Consider the following 26976-nt stretch of genomic DNA (forward strand, 5'->3'; position numbering starts at 1 on the left):
GGTTCCCAGCCCTGGGCTCGCACCCGACAGTGTTTAAAGGCATCGTTCTCCAAACAGGAGATGCTAAGATTTAAAATCACGTGTGTTACTTGAAATGAGCCCAGAGGAAGAATGGAAGCCGAGTGCTGAGGCCAGAGCTTGGATTAGACAGGACGCAGCTGGTGTTGCTAAGATCCAAGGGAGACAAGCCGCTGAGCCAGGCCCGTCACCTGCCAGACAGTCACGAGTCAAACACCCCAGCAAAGAGGAGCTGAGGCTGAAAAGGCCCCCGGGAGGGTAGCAGACACGGCCGATCTCAGGGCAGGAGGGATGCGCAGCGCACGCAAGAGGCCACGGCCCCAGGGGCCACGGGGCAGGCGTCTCTGCGGGTCACGGGGAGCAAAGCGCGTGCTTCCTCTAAAGGTGATCAAGCACATCCTCCCTGAAGGGAGACGCACGCACGGGTTAGAAATACGTTACTTAAGGATAAGCTACCGAGAAAATGAAGAATGAGAAAAGGATTTTTCTGTCCTGCTCAATTTGACTAGATGACGTGGCCACGAAGACTGAATGCAACCACCCGTGTTCTCTGTGTGCTCTGAACGCAGGCAGTGTCTCCTGGGAACCACTGTTCACTCACACCTGACGTCCACGCCCAAGTTCACTAATTAATGCCCAGGAAAGAACCACCCGTATAAGGAAACCCACTGCATCCACCTTTCAGGACAAACACGGACCATGTCTGATGGGGACAGACGTGTCATCAGCTACATGACTCTTCATTAAGTTCTGTACCACCCTGTGCAGAATAGGCAAAGGAAATGCCCTTTGAACTCCATCACAGGGTCACGTCTCCCTTTGCTGGTAATAAGAGGGGCGCACAGCGCAGCACCAGGAAGCCCCACGGCGAGAACCAAGGGCAAACGGTCCTGGGATCTGCAGGGGCGCCAACATGCGGGCGGAAGGCTGTGCTGTCTGTAGGCAGCCCATCCTGCCGGCCCCGCCCACAGTGCCGCCAAAACGCTAGTAAGATGCCACATCATCTTCTAAAACTGGAGCCACAAAACGTCCTTCTAAGTTCAAACTCTTCCTGATAACACGGGGTCACGTCCACCCCTACGTGGACCCCACACTGGAGGAGGCTGCTTCTCTTGGTGGCAGCAAACACGCCCTCAAGGTGGCCGGGGTCGAGGTGCCACCACAGTTTGGCATTTCTGCCGCCAAACGCTCAGATCCTATGGTCACAGACTCTCCTCCGTAATCCTTTCCCTGTATAGCATCAGGTACATCCATAACATCATGAAATTATTTAAAATACAAAAGAAATGAAGTTTCTAAATTATGCACATATGTCATCCATTTTGCACAAGCAAGAAACACCCTGGCTGGCACAGCTACACTGGTTCACGAAAATGTAATTCAGAAATTTGAGTATTTAGAGGGTTGTTGATATGACACTCAAACTGCACGTGCATTTTCCCCCTCAGTACCTGATGTGACCACATTTAAAATGACCAAGGAACCAGACTTCAAATAATCAACCTCATTTCCCACAGAAAGCAATAAAATAAATGAAATGCCATTGTCATGAATATATTGTCACAATTCTAAAAGATAAAAAGACTTCATTCCATTTTATTCCATTCAGAGCATCCTTAAGTTCCAGCAAATCCAATTTTGAAAGTATTACTTCCCAGTACTGGGATGAATTGCCAATTATGGAACAATTGTTAATGCATTTCTGGGTAAAAAATGATAACTGATTTGGTCTTAAATATACTCAATAATCTCTTATGCTGAAGAACGAGGACCATAAAATGGGTGCTGCGCAGGGAAAGAGAGCCCGTGGTCACACAGAGCAAAGCCATTAACACGGAATTCCGCTCCTTTTCAGCCAGCAGTGTTTAGAATGGAATCTGCTGACTTCCTTTCTCCGGGACCCACTAGGCTGCTCCGCTCAGCTGGACCCCGAGCTCCACCCCTTACAGTGAAAGGAAGCCTGGGAGGCGTGTGGGCCGGGGGCGTGCGCGTCACCTCTCCACTGGCTTTCTGGGAAGTAGTACAACTCCACAAGGAATTCTTCTTTAACCAAAAATTCTGTTCCCCAAATCATTCCTTTCAGCAAATCAGAGTTCCTAAGGGCACCAAAATATCCTACAAGGAAAAGCCAACAGCAACCAAAATAGAGAAGACCTACAGTTTGTTTCACCAAAATAGGGTGTTACAGCTATTTTTATGCCCTGTTGCCCATCACTGGATAAAGAAACTTTAAGTTAATAAGACGCCATAAGATGATACCGCAATTGACGAGAACTAAATGTCCAGATCTCTAAATCAGCCAGAATACTGTGCTGCATTGTACACTGGGGTGAAAATGTAAGTTCCATTAAAAATAGTTCATATATTTAGCCACATACAGGATTGGCTGAAATGGAGAGTCATTTTCTGCTGCGTCTGGGTCGGTGCATTCAGCCACTGTGCTTACAAAGGACCATGAAGCACGGGAGTCCTTCCCACTGAGTTACTGGAAACCATCAGGCTCAGGTTTTGTTACGTTTCCTATATTTTTCTTACTGGGCGGAAAGACTGTACATTTTACACAAGTTTTCAGTAGCTGAAAACAAACGTGGGGTGCAGGGGAAAGCAGCCTTCGTACACACCCCACATTCTGAGCTTTGCGTTTTTCATTCAGTGACAAACACCAACCACACGCTGGGAACCCCCCCAGAAGATCTCAAAATGCGTGAGCGGGTGATGGGCTGGGCTCTAAGAGGTCAAGCACTGGGCTACTCAGACTTTCGTCCCGTGCTCTCGTGGGCCAGGTGGACACGGTGAAGCCCGTGTGAGCGGCTGGGCTGGGACGGGACAGAAAACCTCAAAGCACAAGGGCAACGTTTTGTCCACACGGGGTCATCGCAGAGGCCGGAGCCCCGCCCCTACACCGCTTTCTATCCGAGCGAGTAGTGCGGTCGCCGTCCCCCGCCCCTCCCCAGGAGGCCAGCCACTCCCCTCCGGGCCCCACCCGATGAGCATCGGGGTTCTGGGGAGACGGCTGTCTTCCGAGCAGCTGGCCCCCCTCCCTGCCCGGGTGGGCGCGTGCGCTTAAGTGGAAGCAGCCTCACCTGCCACCTTCGCAGCGTCCGCCGCCGTCACGTTCTGGACGTTGGCGCGCACCCTGAAGGTCACCGCTGGTCCCGAGACCCTGGAAGAGACCGTTTAACAGGCGTGAGAACCACTCAGCACACGGGCCTCTTCCCTGAACGCTACACGCACCCCAGGCGCTGCTCCTCCACACGCGACCTCCGCGGGGGTGGCTCTGCGGGGTCACTGTGACTCTGTTCCCAGATTCCAGGAATTCTATCCACAGGCTTCACTTTTCTAACACACACACAGCAGGGCACTTACAAAAAATTCACATCAACCCCAATATCCAACAATAACAAGCAGATATTCTTGCAAGGGAAAAAGAAAAATTGTTATGGAAACTGTTTTCAGTATTTTGTTCCCAAGGGAGCCACAGGAACCAAAAGCACAAGGAAAGCGACGGGTATTTTTAAAATTCTCTTGAAAGGAACTGTTTAAAAAACTTACTGAAATCTTTAGAACTACTCAGTAAAAAAAAACAACTGGCAGGGGATTGCCAGACAGGAGTTGTCAAAATTTTTCAAAGCTGGGCTCCCCTGGTGGCGCAGTGGTTGAGAATCTGCCTGCCGATGCAGGGGAAACAGGTTCGAGCCCTGGTCTGGGAGGATCCCACATGCTGCGGAGCAACTAGGCCCGTGAGCCACAACTACTGAGCCTGCACGTCCGGAGCCTGTGCTCCGCAACGGGAGAGGCCACAGCAGTGAGAGGCCCGCGCACCGCAATGAAGAGTGGCCCCCGCTTGCCACAACTAGAGAAAGCCCTCGCACAGAAACGAAAACCCAACACAGCCAAAAATAAATAAATAAATAAATAAATAAAAATATCTGGTAAAAAAAAACATTTCAAAGCTTTTTAAATACTGTGTTGCATGTGACTTTGGAAAGTACACCCCCCTTTTAACAACTGATTCGTCTGAAGGGGGGCAGGGAGGCCACCTTCGTCAGGACTGTCCCAGCTCCACATCTCCTGGGCCGTCATCTCCCGGACACCTCCCAGGAGCTGGTGTCGAGGGAGCCAGAACGGCACGGGCGGCTCGAGGGTGGCCCTTCCCGTCACACGTGTGGTTTCCAGGGGCCCCTGGCCGCCAGGATGCCCCTGGCAAGGCAGCTGCTCTTGGTGATTGGTGAGGTTCCCCACGACAGGCTCAGTGTTCGCTTCGACTGCCCTCCCCTGGTCCAGGGGCTGGACCTTCCTCGCTGAAGCCATGGGATCTTATCAGTCTGCACAGATTCAACCACCAAACAGCACCGCCGAGAACAAAACCACGTGCCTGCCATCTGCTGAGCCTCCGTGCACACGGGAGCTTTGCGCGTATCGTGTTTAATCTCTCCAGCCAGGCAGGCGCGGTCGCCTCCATTTACGACGAGGACCCTGTGGACCCAAGGGCTGTCCTCCCTTACAGGGAGCCCAGCTGAGTCACAGGTGACGCCGCCCTGCACCTCCCCAGACGCTGCCAGGCCGCCCTTCACCTGCATGGTCTAACCTGGCCCTGCCCCCTGCTGGGCCTCCCACCCACTCCACGCCAATTCCAGCGTCTATGACAAGATCGTCTCAAAGGCACTGCTAATAAGAGTGAGGTAAGGAAAAGTGCACGAGAGTGAGACTCAGGTGAAAGGGACCGGGCTTGAGAAGAGTCACGTGGAAAGCACAGCGACGCTCTCAGAAACGGCAGAAACGCCGCCAGCAGGAACCAAATCCCCGAGTCAGGCGTGTGCCACCTGCTGCCTCCTCTGCATCCACTCTGTCCCCTCCCCTCCTTCCCGAGCACGTCACCCAGCGGCCGGCCCGCTGCCCCAGGTCGTGGGAGCTCAGACCACGCCTCCACGCACCTCAGGGCTTCTTGGCATTCAGGGGCCACCTATACTCGTGACCCCTGGTCTCACTCCGGTCCTGTCCCTCAGGCGGCCTCTGGCCCAGCGCCCTGGCCGGCCGGGCCCTCTGCAGAGGGAACTGCGGAGCCCCCAGGGGTAGCATGGCCGTCGTTCCAGCACCTCTGCTGTCGGACGTTCCACCCAGGAGCCTGGGCCTCGCCGCAAGCACAGCGAGCGCTCCTGGAGCAGCTCCTGCCGTGGCGCCCACAGCTCTGGTGGCTCGTCCAGCCATGGGGCCTCCCGGTCACCTCCCTGTACAAGAAACGTCACCACGTCCTGCAGTAGCGCCACCCTCCCTCTCCACCCCTGCTGTCGCGGCAGAGCCGAGTCTTCCCGGTCCCGCCCCCCACGTGTGGCACCCGGAGGACTTGTCCAACCCTCCGCCCACGTCACAGGTAGCATCCTCCGTGGACTCCCCAGGCCCCAGGGTCTGAGGGGACGCAGCAGACCTCTCCCCAGTCCCTGCTGGATGCTCCCGGGGTGGACAAGGGGTCCTCCCTGCCCCATGGAGACTCCCTGCCGCGGTGTCTTCACTCCTCGCCGTGGGAATCGGGTTCCACGCCCTCTCAGTTCCAACCCCAGTTCCACAAACGCTCTGACAGCCGTTGCTCTGGGACCTTCTAGCAAGTGCAGCGACTGCCTGATGTTTGTGCTTGAACTGAACGTTAACTATTGTACAGATCGCTCGTGTGACGACGCTTCCGCCGGCGCCTGACACGCGTGTGGACGACGGGGCTACGTCTGGGACTGAGTCACGATATCTGAGCGCAATTGCTTCCAAAACTAGGAGAAAAGCCCTTCCTAACATGAGCGTCCATACCCACCGTCAAAGAGCACCAACAGCAGATCCGCGCAGCACGGCTCTGGGTTTAGGTGTGGCTTCTGTGATGTTTCTAATCTAAACTACGTCTGCAGAGTTCCAGGCACGTGGGATCCCCCAAATCTAATCTCCCCTCAGGTGCCGGCGGTTTTCTCTAAAGATCACACGGACGTCCCTGGATTCCCAAAGATGGAGCACATGGGGGTTGTTCACCTGCCCCAACACTTGCGGGACCAGCGGGAGAGGCCGACGGGGCACCAGGGCCTTCCTTCCTTCCAGGACGCCACACACATGTCCCTGGGATGCACACGTGACCCCGGGATGCACACCCGTGATCCCGGGACCGCCTAGCGTGGAAAGCACGCCCTGAATGGAGGGTCCGTGTTGCCGTCACCAACTCCCTACCTGACACCTGGTCTGTGATGGCCCAGCCCCTGCGCAGCCGAGCCCTGGCCCTGGCACCAGCGAGGGAAGGGTCACCCTGCTGCACGGGACATATCCAACCCCTTATGGCCGAACATGACGTGAGCTCAGGTGCTCCCTCCCCAGCACCTGCTCTAATGACCGGAGATGTGAAAGCCTCTGCACAGAGTCTCCACTGCACAGCTGTGTCACCATCTGTCACCCTGCTGAGCCTTTTAACCTCCGAGGCCTCGGTTTGCCCAGCTGTAAAACAGGGGCAGTTCTGGCAAGCCGCCAGGGAAACAAGACAGGAGGCAAATAAGTACAATCTCTGCTCCAGGAAACGGAAACACGTCTTCCAGAATCCTCCAAACCAGCAGGGGTCCTCACATGGGGAGGGAGGTGCGGAGGGTCGGTGGTGGGCACGGGACAGGGGGGCCGCGTCCTCACCGGGCTCCTGCCGGGCTCCTGGCCTGTGCACAGGACCTCGTGAACGTGTCAGGCTGTGAATTCCCGCTGCGTCTTCAGGAACCGGCCTTCGTCAGCGCAGTCGACCACACGGAAGGGAAATCACACCGCTTCTGGCCTCGCGAGGACTCACGAACGGGGATCCGAAGGGGGACCCGGGATGAGGCAGGCGCCTGAGTTCCCTGAGCTGGGCTGCAGGCTCGGCTGAAGCCCCCACTGGCTGGGAGTCTGCAAGGCCCTGCAGCACCGCCCACCTGACTGAGAGCCGAGAGCAGCCGCATCAATCAGCACTGCCTCGGACAGCCATGATTAGATTATAAAATCACAACTGCGGTCGTTGTGCGTCTGCCGGCATAATTACACCAGTATGCTGATGCCGTTTTAATGGCCTCTAATGATGTAATAAGAAATAATGAAATTTGCTTGACAGCTACATAACCATTAACAAAACATATTAAGCATAACTAGTACTTCCATAAAAATGCAGACAATCCTGGAAGTGCCGCTTTGTGGGGCAGATTCCTTTCCTCTCCGGCAATGATGAGCAGCCCTGAGAGCGTCCGCGGCTCGCAGATCCCAGTGCTGGCCACGCAGTCGTCCCCCCAGGCACCCCCCCCACCAGGTCAGTCCCTGCAGCTAGTGCGTGTCCTCACGTGCTGGGTCCTGGGGGCGACACACAGGACGTGCATGTGTGGCATGGGACACCACACACACACCCGCAGACTGCGTACAGCATTAAATACTCAGAGGTGCGAGACGAGCGTTAACTGGGCAGGACGGGGGGCTCCAGGGCCGGGCGAGGCTGCGGGGAAAGGGCCGCTCAGGGATTTAGTCACGCGAGAGCCCTGGACCAGACTCCCAAAGGCTGAAAGAGCGGGTCCAGCGCGGCCCCGGGGGAAGTCGGAAGCCCCCGTTCCCTGAGCAGGAAAGAGACTGGCAGGTGATATCTACAAAAGAGCTGGTCTGGGAACCGGCCCAGCTTCCGAGCCTGGAAAGCCCCCCAAGACACCCCTGTGTCCCCAGAGTCTCCAAACCTGGAGAGACTGAGCCGCAGACCCAGCTGAGGGGCCAGAGAGGGGTGCCAGGCAGCTAGGCAGCGTCTCCTGAAGGGCCCCAGGCCCGAGCCCCCCCACTGGAGCCCCCCAGGACTGACACCACTTCCCACAACTCCCTTTCCTCTCCAGCCCTCCCTCAAACGCTCCCGTGGCAGCAGTAGTTGGGGGGCAGCCCCGGCCTCCATCCCATCTGGAAGGTTTCTAAGAAACAAGGGGCGGCAGGGGGGCAGCAAAGGACACGTCTCCAGGAAGCAGCCTGGGGCTGGGACCTCTGCCTTCCGTCTGCTGCCTGGTCACCATGGAGGGTTTTGCTAAAGGAAGATAATGAAGGTTCAATCAACACAGCCCCGTGTGGGCCTAAGGAGTCCCACTCTAGAGCTGACTCGGGTGATTACTTCTGAGCCGCGAGGACGGTCTCCCGGTGCTGCAGGCCGCCAGCTGCTCCTGGAAGCTCCGGTCTCAGGACCCCTCTGCCTGGTACTCGAGGCCTTTAGAGTTCTCACACGAGGTTCCTGCCTTTGATGAAGGAGGCACCTACTCCCTCCCTCCCTCCCTCCCTCAGCCTTGGGCCACATTCAGTGTCCTCTCTACAGAGGGAGGGGTGCAGTGTCACGGAGGGGCCACCTGGGGGGCCAGACCCGCCTGCGCCATCACTCATCCCGTCCTGCGTGTGTGTGACACACACCCACGCCATGCGGTCAGCGTGCCAGGCGTGCTTATGCAGACATGCAGCAGGGACCACTGGCCCTGAGCTGGGTCCTCAGGGGCCAAGCCCGTGGGGACCCAGTGGCGTGTGTGGCCCAGGGGAGTTGCCCACGGGTGCCCGGAACGGGGCAGAAGCTCCAGGGACCCCCTCCTCCTCTCTGAAGGGAACAGTCAGGACCTCCGGGTCAGGCCTGCTTACTGGGCCACGCGGAGACCGTGACGGGGCCAAAGGGCCTGTGGAAGTGGCCTCGGGCAGCAGGAATGGCTCCCCGCTGGGCTGTGTGAGGCCCTCCCACTGCAGGGCCTGAGTCTGATGACCAAACCCTTCTGGAGGTCCTGCACACAGGAGCGGTGCCGACGCACAGCCAATCAATGCGATTTGACAGAGGACAACTATAAAGGACCCTTGATGTTACAGGTGGGAATACAAGTGGCTTCGGGGGCCCGCGTGCGGCTTAACGCAACACAGAAATGGACCCTCTGCCAGCGGGTGACTCATCTCGCACCCGCCGCTCCCGCCACCCCTCCTGCTCTGAGGCCACGGCCCGTCACCGGAGATCTCAGTAGCCCCACGGCACTTGGGCTTCCTTGGGTCCCCTGTAGTTCGTTCTCCATGCGGCTGGAAAGACGCTTTCCTGAAGAACATCTGCGGTGGCTCCAGCACTGGGACCAAGGCCACCTGGGCTCCCGGCTGGGCTCCCATGGCCGCATCACCCTCCCATGTGGACGTCGCCCCCGTGGGTAGGGTCTCCTGCCCCAGATTCCTCCCTCTTGGCCTCATCCCTCTGTTCGCGGGGACGGGACGGAAGGCGCCTGACCTCCTCTGACTCCGTCTACGTGTCCACCTCTGCTGGCAGCTCAGCTCCCCAGAGCAAGACCCTTGCCTGCTGTCCTCTCCACCTGGGTACTCAGCGCTTGGTAAACATTTGTGTAGCGATAACTGTCCCCGTGGACCACCACGTGTGCAGAGCTGTCAGAAGAGCCTCATTAGCTGAGGGACCATCCCCGAGGCCCTGGCTTGCCTGTGGGGGCCAGGCCATCCCGACGGTCTAGAGCCTCCTGGGTGGTTCCTGGTGCAGCGGGGAGACCTGAAGCCTGGGGCGGGGTTCTTTCAGGGCATTATAGTCCTTCTGATGGCGCTCGGGTTTCAGCTGCGCTTACAGAACCAACCTGAACCCCACTGGACCTTTCCTTTCTCTTCTTCCCTCACCAGTTTCTCTGTGACACAATTAACAAACCCCACAAGCTCACGGTGGACCCACCATACGGAGAAGATGCCCAGGGCCCCGCCCACACTCACACGATGTCCGAGAAGACGCCCGCCGGCATGTCCAGGAGATGCGCCACGTCCTCCAGCACCTCCGTCCCCTTCTCTGGGCTCAGCGGGCTGCGGGGAGAGCACAGGGTTACGCGGCGGGCTCGTCACACCTGAGGAGCAGGGACCCCCCGCCCACCCTCCCGCCCTGCTCGGAGAACTGCCCCGGCTGCACCCCTGTCACATCAGGGCTGGGCTGCAGGCACCCGGGGGCAGAGGCCTCCCCAGCCGTGATGAAGCACCTGCATTTTCCAGCAAGAAGACCAACAACACAATGCGAATGGGGTTGTTAGGGGAGCGTGATGGGCCCAGGAACCAGCACCTGGCTCATCTCAGCCGGGGGGCGGGGGAGAGTGGGGTGGAGGTGGGATGGGGGGCAGAGGGGCAGAGGCCGGGAAGCCAAGTTCAGGAGGGCGTCAAACGTACGGAGGGAACGCATGTCTTTAAGTGGATTCGGATTCATTTCTAAAATGAGTTATGCGCCAGTGAGGATACTGAAAAGTCACACTTTTAAGGATGGCAGGACAGCCCAGCAGCAGCAACTCCCCAAAGGGGCTCACGTGCCACAGCATGGAGCCTTGGACCCCCAGCAAGGCCAGCGTCCCCAGGGCGGCACCTCCAGCAGCGCGTGTGACTCAGGTCCCTGAGCCCAGTCTGTCTGGCACCCCAGGCGCTGCCCGTGGAAGCCCGTCAGAGCCCTTCAGAGAACTCGCCTGCGGTTACATGAGCACCGTCGACAGCTGGGGTTTTCGTCCCAGCCTATCATTCATTCATTCATTCAGCAAATGTGCAAGAAAGCCACTGGGTGCTGGGCGCTGCCCGGGAAATTCAGCAACAAACACTGAGCTGCTTCTTGGGGTTTATATCCAAGTGGGGACACAAGCAGCAATGTCACCAACAAGAGAAAGGGACTGTGTCATTGGGGGTTGAACTGTGTCACCGAAAATGCACACCTTCACGTCGTAAACCCGGAACCTCAGAATGTGGCCTCAGGCGGAAACAGGGTCTGTGAGGTCATCAGGTGGTTCCTCATCCACCACCACTGGGGTCCCCATGGCAAGAGGAGGTCGGGACACAGACATGCCCAGGGGACGACCGTGAGGACCCAGGTGCCAAGCCCCCTTGCCCCTCCCGCCCCCGACAGAGGGCGGCAGGAGTCCCGGCGGCACTGTGCCAGTGGAGGGCGGTGAACATGCAGGAGGTGCCCGATGGGCTGTCCCAGGACCGCGTGACTCCAAGAGCCAGCGGGGGCGCAGGGCACGAGAAGGAACCAAGGGGGCTCCCAGAGGCGGGGCCGTGGAGGTGGGTGCCGGGCAGGCCCTGCAGCCTGCTGAGATGGTTCAGGTGTGCGGGCAGGAGGGACCAGCAGGTGAGCGAGACCACGGGCGAGCGGGACGCCTCGGCAAGGGCAGAGGCAGAATCCCCGCGTAGACACATCAACATGGACTGTGAGGTCGGCCGGCGTCAGGGGAGGCGCTCCTCCTGCGCCCCGAGGAGATGCAGAGAAGCAGGCGCACCGACGGGACTGGGGGCGACTGCTCCGAGGTTCCCAGGCTGACCGCCGCGCCCCTCAGAAGATGCTATCACTTAGTGGAGGAAGCGCTCTGGGGGCTGCGGTCAGCCAGTCCCACTGCGAGCTGGCGGCAGGTCTGGGCTGGGAGGCACGCCGCGCACGGCGGCGCCTCGTGCTACACCCACCTCTCCTCTGGGGGGACACGGGGCCGCCAGCCCAGCAAAGGAGCTGGAATGTGATTTTTGGGTGGGCACACCGGGTGCTGCCGGTGGCGCCACTTTTACTGACTGTGCCAGGCCCGCTCGCCACACACCTGCTGGTGACCCAAACCCTCTCCAGCCTCCAGGCCATTCTTCATAAGGTGAGGAAGGAGAGGTCGTCCCGGTCTGCAACTGAGGGGCTGCCCCCCATCCTGCTTCCTGAGTAAGTAGCCCTCAGGGCTGGGGACCCCCCATCAAGGGTGGACGAGTCCCCCAAACCTCCCAAACACGCTCTCCAGAGGCTTTCACATTATGAGGTTTTAAAATAAGAATTTTTAAAGAGGTGTGTGTGCATGTGGTGCAGACACGGGCCCTTTTACCCCGTCCCCTCACTCACAGAATCCCAGGGACACCTCTCAGAGCTGGCATCTCAGCCCCACCAGGAGGTCAGCTGCCAACTGGGAAAGCAGTCCACTCGGAACCCTGGTGTCTGCCTCTCCGCTCCCTGCCAGGAGCTGCAGGTCAGGTCCGTTTGTTCCTCAGCCAGCCTGGTGCTCGAGCGCGTCTGCATCTACATGAAGTCTGCTGGGACCCCGAGCTCCGCGTGGGGACAGGCCTGGCTGCACGGCCACCCCGCGGGCACCTGTGCCCTGGTGCCGGGGACGGGTCTCGAGGGAGCCATCCGGTGCTGACCACAGCACCAGCTCAGTGCACAGGAGAAAGCACGCCACATCAGAGCGGGGACGAGTCCCACAGCCCGGCGTCAGGAAGACAGGGCCCTGTCCCCCCCTCCCCGGCTCCTGGCCACCAAGCAGGCCCCACCAGCTCTCACCCCTAAGGCCGTGAGCTCCCTCCTTTCCCCGAACCTCCCTCTGCACGTTGACTCAAAGCCACCCAGCACGCCACTTATTTTCAAAGGTCTCTGAGGATTTCGCACGTTTCAGTCCTGTCTCTGTCCACGAGCTGCAGGCTTGCTGAGGGCATGACCAGCTCTTACCTTTTTCTTTCTCTCCAAAGCCTATGCCCCTGCCAGACACAAACCAACTTCCCTACCAGGTTGCTGAGATTCCACGAACCCTGTCTCCTAGCTTGTCTTCAAAAAGGGGTAACGTAAGGAGATGCAGAGTCCGGCGCCTCCATCGTGGACGTCAGGCCGACTGTGAGCCTCCGGCCCTACCTTCCTCCACCCTCACAGCCCAAAAATTGAACATTCTCCTCCATTACAAGATTATCTAAACCAGCCTTGAAGATAATGATGAAGTTCGCCAGCCCAGAATGTTTTCAGAGGCCGGCTCGCTCTGCAAGGAGACACCTCGATGACCAGAGCCGCGCGGTGGCCCTGTCAGCCCCTCCCATCTTGCTGTTACGGCTCCGGCAGGCAGAGCAAATGGCTCAGGACAACAGCAGCTCCATTCTTGTGCAAGTCGGACAAACGAGAGGGTGCTGACTGTACTCAAAACGAGCACGCAGTTATTTCTGTTTTATTTTTAAACTATGTGGCCATCAGTTGCCGTGTCATGGTCTGAACTTCCTTAGAAAGCAGCTGGAGTTCATTTCAAAAATCAATGGGCGGATACAGCATGTGAAATTTCAGGGGCCTGCCTGTGACAGCTGCCACCCTGATTACCTGGACGCCCAGCACCGCCTGGAAGAGAGAGATGGGGGCGCTTTTAGCAGCTTGAGGTCAGAGCCGGCAGCGGCCGTGGGGTCCTCTGCCTGCCTGGCTGTCAGCGGCAGGAAGGATTTCCGGTCGACAGCTGGGTCGGGCCTCCTCACTAAGGCACTTCCTTTCTGAAGCCACACGTTCCTGCTGTTTAACTGAGTTAAACAAGGTTGCTGCTGGGAGCTACTAAGTCAGCAAAACAGGGGAAATGGATCCTGACCTCGATGGAAGCCCGCTGAGGACGTCCGCGCCCCACTCTCAGGAGAGCCTGACGGCCACACGCACAGCCCCATGAGGGCCGCGGTGTCCTAACTCACTGCTGGGCCAGAGGAAGGGGCCAAAATGCGCAGGTGATGAGGGAGCTTCGGAGGCCACTCTGAAAGTAAAGACTAGTGAAAACGGCACAAGGGTCAGAAAGGTTAGGACCAGTGCAAACTTCTGGAAGGTGTCCCTCCGCCCTCGGCCATGCGTGACTCCATGGAAATTATCTCATTCACTGCTCACAACAGACCTGGGAGGAAGGTCCCGTATTAACCTCACTTGAGAGGGGTGGAAACTGAGACTCAGGAAATTAAACCCTTGCCCAAGATCGTGCTAGTAAATCCCCAAAGAAAGATGGAAACGAAAATGTCAAGTTAACGCTGGGATGTCGGCTTCCCGACTGCTGCACCTCTGCTTGGATTTTAGCCCAACCAGACTGAAGAGCGTCTGCACCCGTAACCTCTCCAGGTCTTATTTTTCCAAGTGCCATCGTCTCTTACTTACGAGACACATGAAACCAAGCAGAGAACGGGATGCGGCGATGGGGCTGGATGCCCCCGCCTGCCCCACGCTCACGTCTAGGACTCTGCGTCCGAGAGCCGACTGTGCTTCAGCTGCTTCACTAACTCACTGCGGACATCTCACTATTTATTTGAAAATTCACCAAAGGCTGGGGACCAAATGAGTGATGGATCACAGAATGAAAACGAGTCACAACCCTGATACAACTTCTTTTGATGAGATGATACTTGAAATCAATCAATAAAATGAGGTTTTCACGGGATTCACCAATTATTCTAGTTATCCGTACCCATCATTATAACAAATAATGATGTTTATCTTTTAAAATAATCCTATAAGGTAATTAAAATTTTTGCTAACCCACAGGAATTCTCCCCCATGAAGAGAAGTGCCGCTTCTGATGAGGACAATGCTGCAGGCACCACAGTGATTCAAGATCCCAACCCCAGTCTGGCACTACCGTTTTCCCTGCAGGAGTCGAATGAAGGCCCCGTTTTTCAGAGCGTGAGGGAGCCTATGACGATCTGGGCAGACACACCGAGCTCCTGTGAGGGCTGAGCTCCCCGGCATCGCAGAGCACAGGCAAATTCACCTCGAGTGTCTGACAACCCTAAATTACTCTTATTAAAAACTGCTAACAACCATCAACTCTTCACAGGTAAATCATAAATAGATAAAAAACTGTTGTATGCTAACAACTTAGCATTTTTTAACATCAAGATGAGACTGTGCGTCTCAACATATTCAAGATTTTAACAAGTATGTTCTCCATAATATGTTTGAATAAATATATTCTCCAAAACAATTTTATTCTCCAGGAAAAAAAAATTTGCCAACTGCTTAATACAAATCTAAGTATACAATGTCTTAGGATGTCACCTTTATAAAAAGTGCATTGACATCAAAAACATAAAAATGTAAAGCTTTTGTATGCAAAGTTAAGTTGCTATCCACTTAAAAGAGACTTGTAAATATAAGATGTTTTATGTAAGCCTCATGGTAACCACAAAGCAAAAGTCAATAGTAGCACAATCTAAGAGAAAAAGCTTTCAGCTTTTCACCGTTGAGTATGATGTTACCTGTGGGTTTGTCATACGTGGCCTTTTTACGTTGAGGTATGTTCCCGCTATGCCTGCTTTGTGGAGAGTTTTTATCATAAAAGGAAGTTGAATTTTGTCAAATGCTTTTTCTACATCTCTTGAGATGGTCATTCTCACCTGCTTCCAAGACACTCCATGCAACCCAGACACGCTGTGTGTCCCACACAGCGGAGCGTGGATCAGGGTCCGGGACGAGTGGGGGGCGGGAGGGAACACCTCCTCCCGGGAGCCCCTCTTCTGACTCTCCTCCCTGCCCCTCCTGCGGCCCTCACTTCCAGCGGCACCCACACGTGCGGATCCTCCACCGAGCCTCCTCGGGACACACGGCCTCCGTCAGCGCAGCCCCGCGGCGAGAAGCAGCGGGTGGCCCTCCGCTGGCGCCCCCGTCCCACCCCTGGGCCCCGCAGGCTGACCCCGGACTCGCCAGGGCGGACGCCTCACCCCAGCAGTCGTGGTGCAACTGCCGAGCTCAGATTTCAGTCCAGCCCAGGTTACAGCACAGACGCCGCCTGTGGCAGAGAGGGCGAGGCGGGCACGGTGCTGACGGCCAGCATGCCCACTGGCCGGTCTCCTCCGTCCACCGCAGGTCCCCTTATCCCTCCTCCACGGGCAGCAGAGGATCCAGGAGAGCGGACCCTGACCTCGCCACCCACCCCTGCCGCCTGCAGGGCCGTCCCCCAGGTGCCCACGCGCCTCCTGACGCAGGCAGGGCCTTTGCTTGTGCCGCTTCCCCCTCCTGCCCTTGCACAGCTCCAAGCAGGAACCCTGCAAGCTCATCTGAAGCCTGAAACCAACTCCGACGTAACCAGTATCCACAGCTAGCGTTCTGGTAAAACTTTTTAAAGTCATGGTTCTACGTAAGCCTATATGCCTCAACGGAGTCTCCTCCGGATACTGTTGTTTTTTTTTCCATTTTTCCTTTTCCCCCTGGCTTCACTGTTCACCTGCAGACTTGCTACTATTTTGACCACAGGGCAAAGCTTAGCTTTCACCTTGTTCTCCCTCTTTCCTACTCCTTCATATGTAGGAGTGGAATTTAAACTGCTTAACTTCTGACAGATTCAAGTCTTGGCCCATTTATAACACAGATGACACTTTGCAAAAAATCAATTGCAGGTGTTAGGGTATGAGGGTCTGTGGGGATTACTGTGGAATTTCAGGGCATCGTTGAAGACAAAAAGCGAAGCTTCCCCGATGATTATGGAAATCCAACAGCAAAGCAGCTGGTGGGCTGCGTAGATACAGATATGGATGTAGATGTAGATGATACAGATGTAGGTACAGATATATAGGTGTAGGTATAGGTTAGGTGTAGCTGTAGATGTAGACAGACAGATACAGACATAAGTAGATGACGCAGATGTACAGACGTACAGATGTAGGTACAGGTATGAGCGTAGGTGTACCTGTAGGTGTAGACATGCAAACACAGATATGGACGAAGATACAGATAAATGTAGCTGTAGGTGTAGATGTAGGCACGCAGATACAGCTGGCACGGACCTAAGCAGACGACACAGATGCAGGTGTGCAGACGTAGGTATCCGCGCAGGTGCAGCTGCAGATACAGGTGCAGGTCTTCAGGGCTAAACAAGAGCAGCGTCCCCACGTCACCAGACGCTCCCACGTTCTGCACTCCCAGGCTGAGCTGTACAACCAGCCGGTAGGAGTAGGCCTCTGAGGACAACCAAGCGGCAGAGAGAGGGTGGAGGGCCAGGCTCCAGGCCTGCTCGGGGTGGGCTGGGCTTCCTTCCCCTCCCAGCCCCGCCCACCAACACCACATCTCGCCATTTGCTGCAGCAGAAGGACCCCATGCGGGAAGGGGGCTCACAGTCAGAGACCATAAGGGTCCCCGGGCACCGTCGTTCCTTCTGGCACCTTCTGGGCAGCCAGATATGGCCAAGCTGACCTGGAACGCGTTGGGCCAGAGAGGTACTGAAATTGTTTTCAACACCCATCATATTTGCACTTTTATGGCATTTTCTCACTTCGTCTACCGCCACGGTTAGAGGCCAGGCAAATGTGAAATATCCTCCAGTTCTAGAATTCCAGTCAATAGCAGACATCAAAATCCAACACGGATCTATAACCTCAGCAAACGTGAGCCTGCAGATTCCAAGCCATCGCAGACCAAAGAGCCACCTGCAAGGTGTTGCCTTATTTGGATCCCGAGTCAACAAGCTAATAAACGAAAACAAAGTTCTGACACTGATGTGACAACTGGAAATTTGAACACAAACTACATATTTGATGATATTAAGGGATTTGGGGTCTTTGTAGGTGTGATATGGCATTACAGTATGTTAAAAAGAAAGAACTCCTCTATTTTAAAGATATTTCACGAAATGCTTCTAAGACAGTATAACTGGGATTTGTTTCAAAGGCGGAGGAGAGCTGGAGGTAGGGGGGGTGTGACCGGCCTGGGCTGTCCGGGTCGCCGGGCCTGGGTCGGTATCTTGCTCTTGCGTGTGTTCAAAATTCTGCATAGGGAAAAGCAAACACAAATCTGCTGCCTCGTGAAAAATACGAAACCGACTGCCAGGGAAGCCTGTTGGACAGGGGACCCCGTGGCTGCATCTCGTCACCCAGGATGCCCAGGTCCTCGAGCCGAGGCCGTGCGGACACCGCCCAGGCCCCTGGAGCGCGGCCACCGGCAGGTTCTCCTCATGACCCCCAGGCTCCCTTAAATCATCACTGTGGATGCAGATGCAGGGCTGTGAACTGACCCTGGGAGGACTTTCTAAGTAGAACCTCTGTTTAGAGGCAAAAGCCTTGTCACTGGTGCTTTTAAAGACTCAATTCTGTGACTTTGCGTTTGTTACCATCGGATCCTCAAACTGCCTCGGGAAGGACTCTCACATCAGTTACGTCCATTTTCCTAGAATTTCCGCAAAGCCCACCCGCAGCGGGCTGACCCTTGAGCGGAGGCCTCAGCTTCCGGAGGTCCCTCCTCACCCCGTCACTGACTCCTCAGCACCCCCAGTGCCTGTCTGGCGCTGGGGGTCCAAGACGGACAGAGCAGCCGCCACAAGAAGCATGATGTCTGTGTGAAGGCATGGTCTGCAACTAAGTAAACAGATCCAGAGGGGGGCTCCAAAGAGAAGCCCATCCCAGCCCACCTGAGGAGTGTTTTCCCGTAGAGATTCAGAACCACGAACGTGAGAGCCCGGGAGTGGCTGGAGGGCGGGGTCCTGAGGTCGGTGACAGCAGCCGGGTGGACGGGTGAGGGCATCAAGCCGGGGAGCTTGCGTGATCTTACGGCAGCACTGGGGCTACATCAGGAAGGGAGGGACGTGTGCAGGGTGGGGCGCTGCCAAGGGTGTGAGAGGGAAGGAAAGCACCACAGACCACCAGCGCCTTCGGAGGAGCCAGGCACCTCAGGGGCTGGGATGCAGCTGAGCAAACGCTGATGCGGCCCCTGCTCGAAGCGGAAGAACCCCACAGGGTGTATCATTCCACCCCCAGGTAAGATTCTGAGGGGAGGGCGGCGCCCTGGAGGAGCGACCCTGACCAAGGAGAGCTGCCTGGAGGAGGTGGCATCTGAGCGTGCTGGGCCAGGAGCAAACCCAAGGCCTCCTGTCAGGACCCCTCACATTCCAGAGTGGAAAGGAAGCAGGCTGGGGAGGGAAATGGAGCCGCAGGGCCCAGGCCTGGGCAAGGCCTGTCGTCCTCGCGGACAGAATGACACGGTCAGGTTTAGGTTACGGAGCGCTCTCCTGGGGAGGGAGTTTGGAGGGGATGCGGGGGGACCTGGGAGGGGTCCTGCAGGGGCAGGGCTGGCGTGGAAACGTCAGCATCAGGGTCAGTGTGGGCAGCGTCTCCCGGGCAGCTGGGGGCGGGGAGGGAGGCACCACACCCCAGGTGACGGCAGAGGAAGCGGGCGGGGGTGGGCTGAGCACCGTCCCTGGGCTCCTGTAACCAGTACGAGGAGAGCGAAGTGGAGAAAGCTGGGTCAGGGGTGAGACGTTACAGGTAAAGATCTGGCTCGAGCTGTGACATGGGATCGCGAGGTTCTTTACTTCGTGGGCTTGGGGACCCACCGGGCTAACACTGCTTAAACCATCAACAGCACAGACACCCCGGGGCTCTGAACCTCACAGCCTACTGCTGTACTTTCCTCAGCTGAATTTCAAAACAACCCACCGAGCTGAACGGAGATTTGTCTGACTGCCTCAGGGGAAAAATTACACTGTCACTGTGTGACGTCTGGATCTCTTTCCTTTTGTGAGCACCTCCTGTGTCGCGGTCATTGCGGGTCCTCAACACTCGTCCCATTTCACAGCTGGGGCGCCAAGTCCAGAAAGGCCGGCAGGAAACAGACAAGTCAGAAATGGGCCACCCTCTGGGGCCTGAAGACCACTGTTCACCGTTCTTCTCACTGACGGTCCCCAGAACTACCAACTAAGCAGTCAAGAATTCTAGATTTGGGATATTTTTTGTTTCTTTTTCTTACCATTTTTTAATACACAAAAAAATGATTATTTTCACTCCTTAAGGCATCTCGCCCGCCCCCCAATCTTAAGTGATAGTAAACCCATCGCACCAAAGACCGTCTTTTAAGATAAACAGACCAAAGGATGGATGGCGTCAGGGGAGGCCTGCGGCCACACCTCCTGAACACGTCGTCGAGACACGGCCTGAGGGAGGCGCCGAGTAAGTACAGTCTGCGCTGCCACCGCATACACAGAACCGCCCCCCGACATTCCGGAAGGAAAAACCGCAGAGATGGGCAGGACCCGCGCCCGGCTGCCCACGAGCACAGAAGCAGCCACGTGAGCTCTGAGGGGCTGCTCGGGCGGGGGGGGGGAGGGGTGGAGGGCGGAGGGAGACCCGGGCTGGACGCCCCCTTCCCGCCCCCCCGGCTGCCGGCGCTGGCGGCTCTCCCACGGTGGTGAGGGACGGCGGAGGGCGGGCAGGCTTCCCTGAGGGCTCGAGCGGCGGCCCGGCGCGGCCCGGCAGGGCAGCCTAGTGCACGGGCCTGGGGCGGCACACGCTCCCGAGGCCTTGCCGAACGGGCCCCTTCTTCCGGACCCGACTGCCCAAGCCCTACCCTTGCCCAGAGGAGGGAGGGCGCAGCGCGGCCCGACCCCCCTCGGCGGCCCTCCGGACAGCCTCCCCCGACCCACGGCCTTTGCTCCGCTTCTCCCGGGGGGCGGCCTCCCCGCGCCGAGCGCTGCGGCTGACGCCCTGATCTGGTGAGCGCGCCCCCCATGCGTTCCCGCGCCGCCGCCGCCACGACCCGCGTCGTCTGCTGCCGTGGGATTCCCGCCCCGAGGCGGCCTCCGCGTCCTCTTCACCGAGCCCCAGGGCGCAGCCACCAGGGGGGCCCGGGCTTCGCCCCACCTTGGGGGTTCCAGGTGATCCGGGAGGGCGCGGGGGCCACGGCACGTGCTCACGCCGTGGGTTTACTTCCCCGAACTCGGTCTGCGCGGCTCGGACGACCCTCGTACAGGAACAGGTCCCCGCAGGACACGAGGGCTCGTCTCCTTGGGGGAGGCATCCCTGCCCAGCGCGCCTGAGAGCTCCCAGGTTTTCGGCTGTAAAGGCGGTTGGGCCTCTGCTGACAGGTGAGAGGCCTCTCTGCTTCACGTGCGCCCTCCCTCCAGGGGTCACCTAACTTGAAGTAACTTTTAAATCGTCCTTGGAGGACCGGGGGTGGCTGCCCTGCCCTTCATGCGTCTTGAATAGTCCGTCCAGTTTGTAAAGAGAATGAAAATGCAAGTGGCAAAGGGTTAAACTACAGCCCCGGCCATCAGGAAATGTACAAGCGAGGTCAGCTGCGTCACCCCTGCCAACGTCAGGGAGGAGATGACATGCTCCTTCTCCTTTTAGGAAGAACCAAACATACAAAAGTCCTCTTTCTAAAAAAAAGAAAAGAAAAAGAATAGTGTCGGATTCTTGTCAGTTGATCCATTAAGGCTTAAACTGAGATCTGGTGAAATCTTGCCCCAGAGAATCCCAAATTACCAGTTGATCTGACAACAGAGGCAGAAACCTCTCCGTCTGTCCATGGAGGGAGGTGGGAGAAGCTTCTGGAGCATGTCTCCCCTGTGATACACAGAGAGTTCCGGACATAAAGCTGTCGGCTGCACCACAGATCTTCCATCCGACGGAAACAGCAAAAGAGAAGAGGGGAAATCAGCCAAGATAAGATAATGATCTTTTTCTTTAACCCGTGCTTGTAGCAGGTAAATGTTCAGGCCCCAAAAGTGAGGCCAAGGAAAAGACCTCAGGAAACTGAACTCTGGACGCAGAGAAGAAACCCTCAGAAGTGCCTTCGTGTTACAGGAAAGTCAGCAAGAACAAGAGGAGACACCCGACGAGCTGGGTCTCCCTCCATCCAGGCGTCGTCCACTCACGCTGGGTTTCCTGTGATGCTGAGGACGGTAGGCCTGGACGGTCCTGCTCTAAAGCTCATCGTCCTCTGTTCTCCGTTGTTCATGTGGACTCGAAAAGTCTTCCCAATGATCAAAATCCTTTCCCAGCACTTTCACGGGGCCTCAGTCTCCTCTGTGCGCAGCTGAGCCCCAGGCCCCAGACAGGAGCAGCCCCGTGCCCTGCGCCAGGGACCAGCCCTTGGGCATCAGGACATCCTGGCGGGAGGAAAGGTGCTCAGAGCAGCTGCACAGTGGTCCCTCCAGTGACCACGCACACACACACAGAACACAGAGATGCACACAGACACACACACACACAGGGACACGTACATACCACACACACATGCACACATACAGACATGCACATGCACAAACGCACGCACACACGACACACATACACAGACACATACATCCTATACACACAATACACACATACACGTGCACCCGTGTATACATACATGCACACACATATGCACACAACACAGATACAGACACATACAGGCTACACACATACACGTCTCACACACACACACACACGACAGCAACGTTTGCTGAGAAAGGGAAAACCCACAACACAGGTCAGACCGAGCAGCAGGCGGCTGGAAGGGTCTGACTCAACAGCACCATCCAGGCCCCCGTGCACGCTGTGTCACGTGTGACTCTGACATACCCAGTGGGAGTTCCAGTTCTGAGCAAAGGGGCTCAAGGCAGACAGAGTGCGAGGAACGCGGCCCGGAGGTGTGGAGGCCAGAATGGGCAGGCGCATCTTCACGAAAAGGCTGGAGAAACGAGGCACCAGTGCTGCGGATGCCTCCAAACCCAGGCGAGAACACCATCTTCAGTTTCTCGGGGCCTTGACACAGGGTGTGTGTCTGTGGTACAGGCGGCGTTCGCTGTGTGCGGTGCAGTGACGGTGAACACGCGCGGAGGTGAGAGTGCAGAGGCCGTGGAGTCAGCAGCGGAGACGGTTCCCACTCTGACGTAGCCCCCTCCCCACGGGGAGTAACCACTGAAGCACACTCGACGCCTGACCAGAGGCACAGGATGACGCAGAAGCAAAACCGCGGGTGGGTGTGTGCGCACACCTGCACACGCACAGACGCCTGTGCATGCAGCCAGACAGACGTGTTTTCCCTTGGAATCCCCGCTGCCATTCCATGAAGAAAACGCGTTACAAAGCGTCAAACGTCAGATTTGTGAGATGACCTGAAGAACAGGGCCGACCACTTGTCACTTGCTGGGCACGTGACATTTGATTCTGTCCCTTGTTACGCTCAGCACAAAATTAAGGGGAGGACAGGACACTCCATGGTGTGCGGCACGTTTTTCCCTCTGAAGAGTGACTCATACCCTAGTGTGTGGACGACTTGAAGCTTCTGGAGTTCTAGCCAACGTGGGCTGCCCAGGGTGCCCCTCGCACCACCCGTCCTGCCTGAGACACCCCAGATCCAGCTCCAACAGGCACCCTGTGGTCCGAGCTGCAGGTGATGGGGCCAGGACCAAGGAGCCGGGCAGGGCTTTGTTTGGGGTTTGTTTGGTGGAGAATCACCCTCAAGCTCGGGTTCCCGGTCCAGAACACGGGGTCAGGGGGACGGCTGGCTCCTGGCTGCCCTCCCACAACTGCAAGACCAGGGATGCCCACCCTCCAACTCCAGGTGAAGATGGGGAAAAAAATGAAAGCATTTCCCCAGCCTGCACGGGGCCAGGACCTCACCCACGGAGAGATGAAAAGCTCCCACTCACTCGTTTTCCGTCACAATGTAGCCATACTCCTCCTGGGGAGGCTGGACTTCCAGCCACAGGCCTTGGCCGGGGGGTTCCCGGGCCCCGGCGCCGGGGCGCTGGTCCTCCTGCGGGGTTGCTGGAGCCCGGAGCTGCGACGCCCCAAGCCCACCCGGCCCCGGCTCCGGGTGCGGTGGCCTTTGCAGCAGCTCCTTGGAGTAGGTCTGACTCTTTATGTTCTCCACCCCAACGCGATCCTCCTCTGAAGATGGGGAGGCCTCAGGGTCCTCTGATTTCTTGATCTCCGTCTTGAAGGACCCGGCAAGACGGGGGGCTCCAGGCAGGAATGGAGACCCAGGACCCTGCAGGAGGTCCCCGAGTTTGATGCCCAAACGGCTGACCTGGCAGAAAGGAAACCAGCTTAAGAATGTGCCCCAAGTCACAGAGAAGCCATCAGCACTGGACTCTCAGGGGAGCGGGCACTGGTGTATGTGAGCCTGGGGCTGGGAGTGGGCTGCACAGGGCAAATTCGGGGTCTGGCTGAATGCATGTCATCTGGAGACCCCAAGCTCTGCTGGCCTCTCCCTCTGCGTCCCGAATTAGGCAACGTGTCCCCAGACCCCATGGCTCCCTCTGCAATTCGGATAGCCGAACCCTCCATTTTTTATTTCTGATGGACATTTAAAAGAATTGTTGGTGTTTTCTTCACCACTTGCTAACAGGCACTGAACCAGGAACCACTAACATAATCTGACAAGAGAAGTACTAACCAGAAATTCTTCTCTTCCACCCACAAAATAGAGTTTCATAGAACCACATCACTGCCATTGCTTATGAATTGATTTTCTGCATCCTTAAAACTAATACAAATGAGCAAAGGTTCTTCAACAGGGAAAACCAACAAACCGCTCCATGGGTGGGCGTCATCCATGTCCCAGCCTTTTCCAGACCCCTCTGGACCAGCACTGTCGAGGGACCCTTGGCAGCGATGGAGGAGCAGTGGTCTCCCCATCCCCCCGCCCCAGTTACTAGGGAGCACGGGACGTGTGGCTGGCATAGCTGGGGAACTGAAGTCTTATGGACTTAATTTTAACGGATTTAAGTTCAAGCAGCCACATATGGCTGGTGGTGACCACCATGGACAGCACCACAGGTGTAAATGATCCAGAGCCTGTGAATGTCCATTAAATGAACCTCAGAAACCAGGACACACGGGATGACCTCAACGACACAATGTGGGTGTGCAGTCTTATCATGCAGTGTTATCCTCCCGTTTCCCTGGGGGGGGGTGTCTGAGGAATATTAATTTGAGATTATGAGGGTTTTTCTATCCTTTTCTGGAAAAAAAAATTTTTGTATTTCACATACTTCCCAAACTATGGACAAGAAAACTAACGTGACTCTGGGTTTCACAGGACCCGAACACGCCCCGTCTTACCTCCTGGTAAACTCCTGCACCGCCGTCTCGCACTCTGTTATCTGTGAAAGACACGAGCTCATCAAAATCCTGGTCCAGAATGTCAGCACAAAGGTCACAGGACGTACAGGGTGACCACCGAGTAGGTCAGGCACGATGACACTGGCCTCATTCCCACGACAACGAAAACCTCCGCTTACAGGACAGGGGTGGCGCCCCATAAAGTCCGCGACAGAGGAGGGGTGACACACTAACTCAGACACGAAGTCAGCCAGTCAGTCACGATGCCAGTTCCAGGGAACCGTGTGCTATCCTTCAGATAGCCCAGAGCAAGAAAGAGCCGCCGAGCCAGGCACAGTGGGCAGTTACAAAAAAGGAAAGTGAAGTGTCGAACCCACACGTCTCAGGCTGAGCTGCCTCCAGGCTGGTTACTTTCCTGTGGTGGCCACTCCTCTAAAGACACACGCAGGAGTCCGTGTGCGGCTCCTGTGCTCCTGCGGACCCTCCCAGCCCCGGGACAGGGACCATCGCCCCCCGGACCATCTCGTCCGAGTAGCAACCCAGCATCTTTTCCTGCATCAGTCAAGCCACGCTTCCAGCTTCCAGGCAAGCCTCGTCCCAACCCACAGAGGAGGGGGAGACGTGCACCTTTCAGCTGGCATGTTCCTGGGTGCCTACCGTGTGCAGCGCACTGCGTTAGATGCTTTAATGTAGTTTCTGCAACTTTGAGAAGCGGTCAGGCAGGGGAGACGGGGCCTTCCCTGCTCGGCTCTCGCCCAAGGTTCCCTGAGGCTGTGTGTGGGTGTATGTATGTGTGAGTGGGTTGGGGTGTGTGAGCGTGTGTGTGAGTGTGAATGTTGGGATGTGTGTGAGTGTGCATGTGCTGGGGTGTGAGTGTGTCTCTGTGAGTGTGCATGTGCTGGGGTGTGAGCGTGTCTCTGTGTATGTGTGAGTGTGCATGCGCTGGGGTGTGAGCGTGTCCCTGCGTGTGAGTGTGCGTGAGTGTGCATGCGCCAAGGTGTGAGCGTGTCTCTGTGTGCGTATGTGTGTGAGTGTGCATGTGCTGGGGTGTGAGCGTGTCTCTGTGTGTGAGTGTGTGTGTCAGTGTGCGCCAGTGGGCGTGTGCCGGGGTGTGGGGATCTCTGCTCTCTCCCTGGAGCAGCCTCAGAGGCTGGTGTGAGCCTCAAACAGACATTTGAATGAACCTCTTTCACTTTATTATTCAAATATTTGCCTCCACAGCACTCACTCACACAATCCGGACAAAACCTTTCTCTCACTCCTGCTTTTGCTCACCCGGACCCTCGCACGGAGGCCTCACAGCCCCCTCCTCCAGAGGGCAATTCGCCCTTCAGCCTAAGCGCTCTGGAAGGCTCAGTCTGCGCAGGAGGGAGGCTTTCAGAGGCAAAAGTTCAGACAGACACAAATCATTAACACGAATCCCACCTCGCAGCAGAAAGGACGCAGCCCGGCGCGCCACGTGCACATGCGGGCGAGCGGCCGGGAGGCGCTCACCTGGCACGCCGTCCCTGTGGCGCGCGGCCCCCGAGCGGCCCGCCTGCCCTCTCGGTGCTCCGCCGCCTCTCCCGGCGCCGTCCTGCTCCCCTTCCGCGCCCCCGCCTGGCATCGCGCTCGCTATCGCACGGGCTGCCTCGGCCACGTCCAGGGCGCTCAGACCCTCCACGCTGCCCGGGCGCTTCCGCAGGTCCTTCAGCAGAGCCTGAACACGTGCCCCTAGACGGCACACACGAAACAGACAAACCGAGACAAGGGACAGCGTTAGAACAAGGACACAAGGATGCAGACGGGCGGCACCTGTGAGCGCAGCAGAGGGACGGGAGCAAAAAAGGGCCAAATGGAATTCTGCTGGTGAAGAGTTCAGTATTCGAAATTTGAAAGCTCACTGGATGGGCTTAACCGCAGACTGGATGATGGAGAACAGAGAGCTGGTGAATTTGAGGACAAATAATGGAAACGATTATCATCCGGGGAACAGGGAGAAAAGGCTGGACAGACCTCAGCAACATGGCACAGCATCAGGCATCACGAGTGTGACTGGATCTGAGAGGGAAAGGAGAGAAGGGGACAAAGAAAAGAAAAGAAAACCGCCACAAATTCCCCAAAATTGGTGAAGAGCGTTAGCTCAGAGATTCGAGGCGCTCAGTCAACCTCAAGAAGAATTAAAGAGAACCACACGACGGCCTCTCACAGCCAAGCTCACGAGGCCGCACAGAAAACCGAGGTAGAGAAGATGTTACATCAGCCAGAGGCGGGGCCAGGGGGGCGGTGGCCCCAGGACACACCCAGTGCCCTGTAAGCATGACATACGTGACATGATACATAATTACACATAATTACTGGATCATTTACATATGAGGGATGCATTTGAACCACTAAAAGAAAAGGTGTCTAATTCAGAAGTCTAGATTACAGTGAAGATAT

The 26976-nt window shown here is 56.9% G+C and overlaps 1 protein-coding gene across 1 annotated transcript in view; it reads right to left on the reverse strand.

Moving 5' to 3' along the window:
* PTPRN2 (protein tyrosine phosphatase receptor type N2) overlaps positions 1 to 26976 on the reverse strand; it is a gene marked incomplete at both ends in the record, with an annotated part of 706645 nt that overhangs the window by 400008 nt on the left and 279661 nt on the right. The window contains 5 exons of the mRNA XM_079711893.1: positions 3102 to 3181; positions 9745 to 9831; positions 23139 to 23518; positions 24556 to 24596; positions 26050 to 26268. Coding sequence (XP_079568019.1) covers positions 3102 to 3181; positions 9745 to 9831; positions 23139 to 23518; positions 24556 to 24596; positions 26050 to 26268 — 807 coding nt within the window. The remainder of the gene's footprint in view (positions 1 to 3101; positions 3182 to 9744; positions 9832 to 23138; positions 23519 to 24555; positions 24597 to 26049; positions 26269 to 26976) is intronic.

The sequence above is a fragment of the Hyperoodon ampullatus genome (genome assembly GCF_949752795.1).
Source record: "Hyperoodon ampullatus genome assembly, chromosome: 9".
In the NCBI taxonomy this organism is placed as follows: Eukaryota; Metazoa; Chordata; class Mammalia; order Artiodactyla; family Ziphiidae; genus Hyperoodon; species Hyperoodon ampullatus.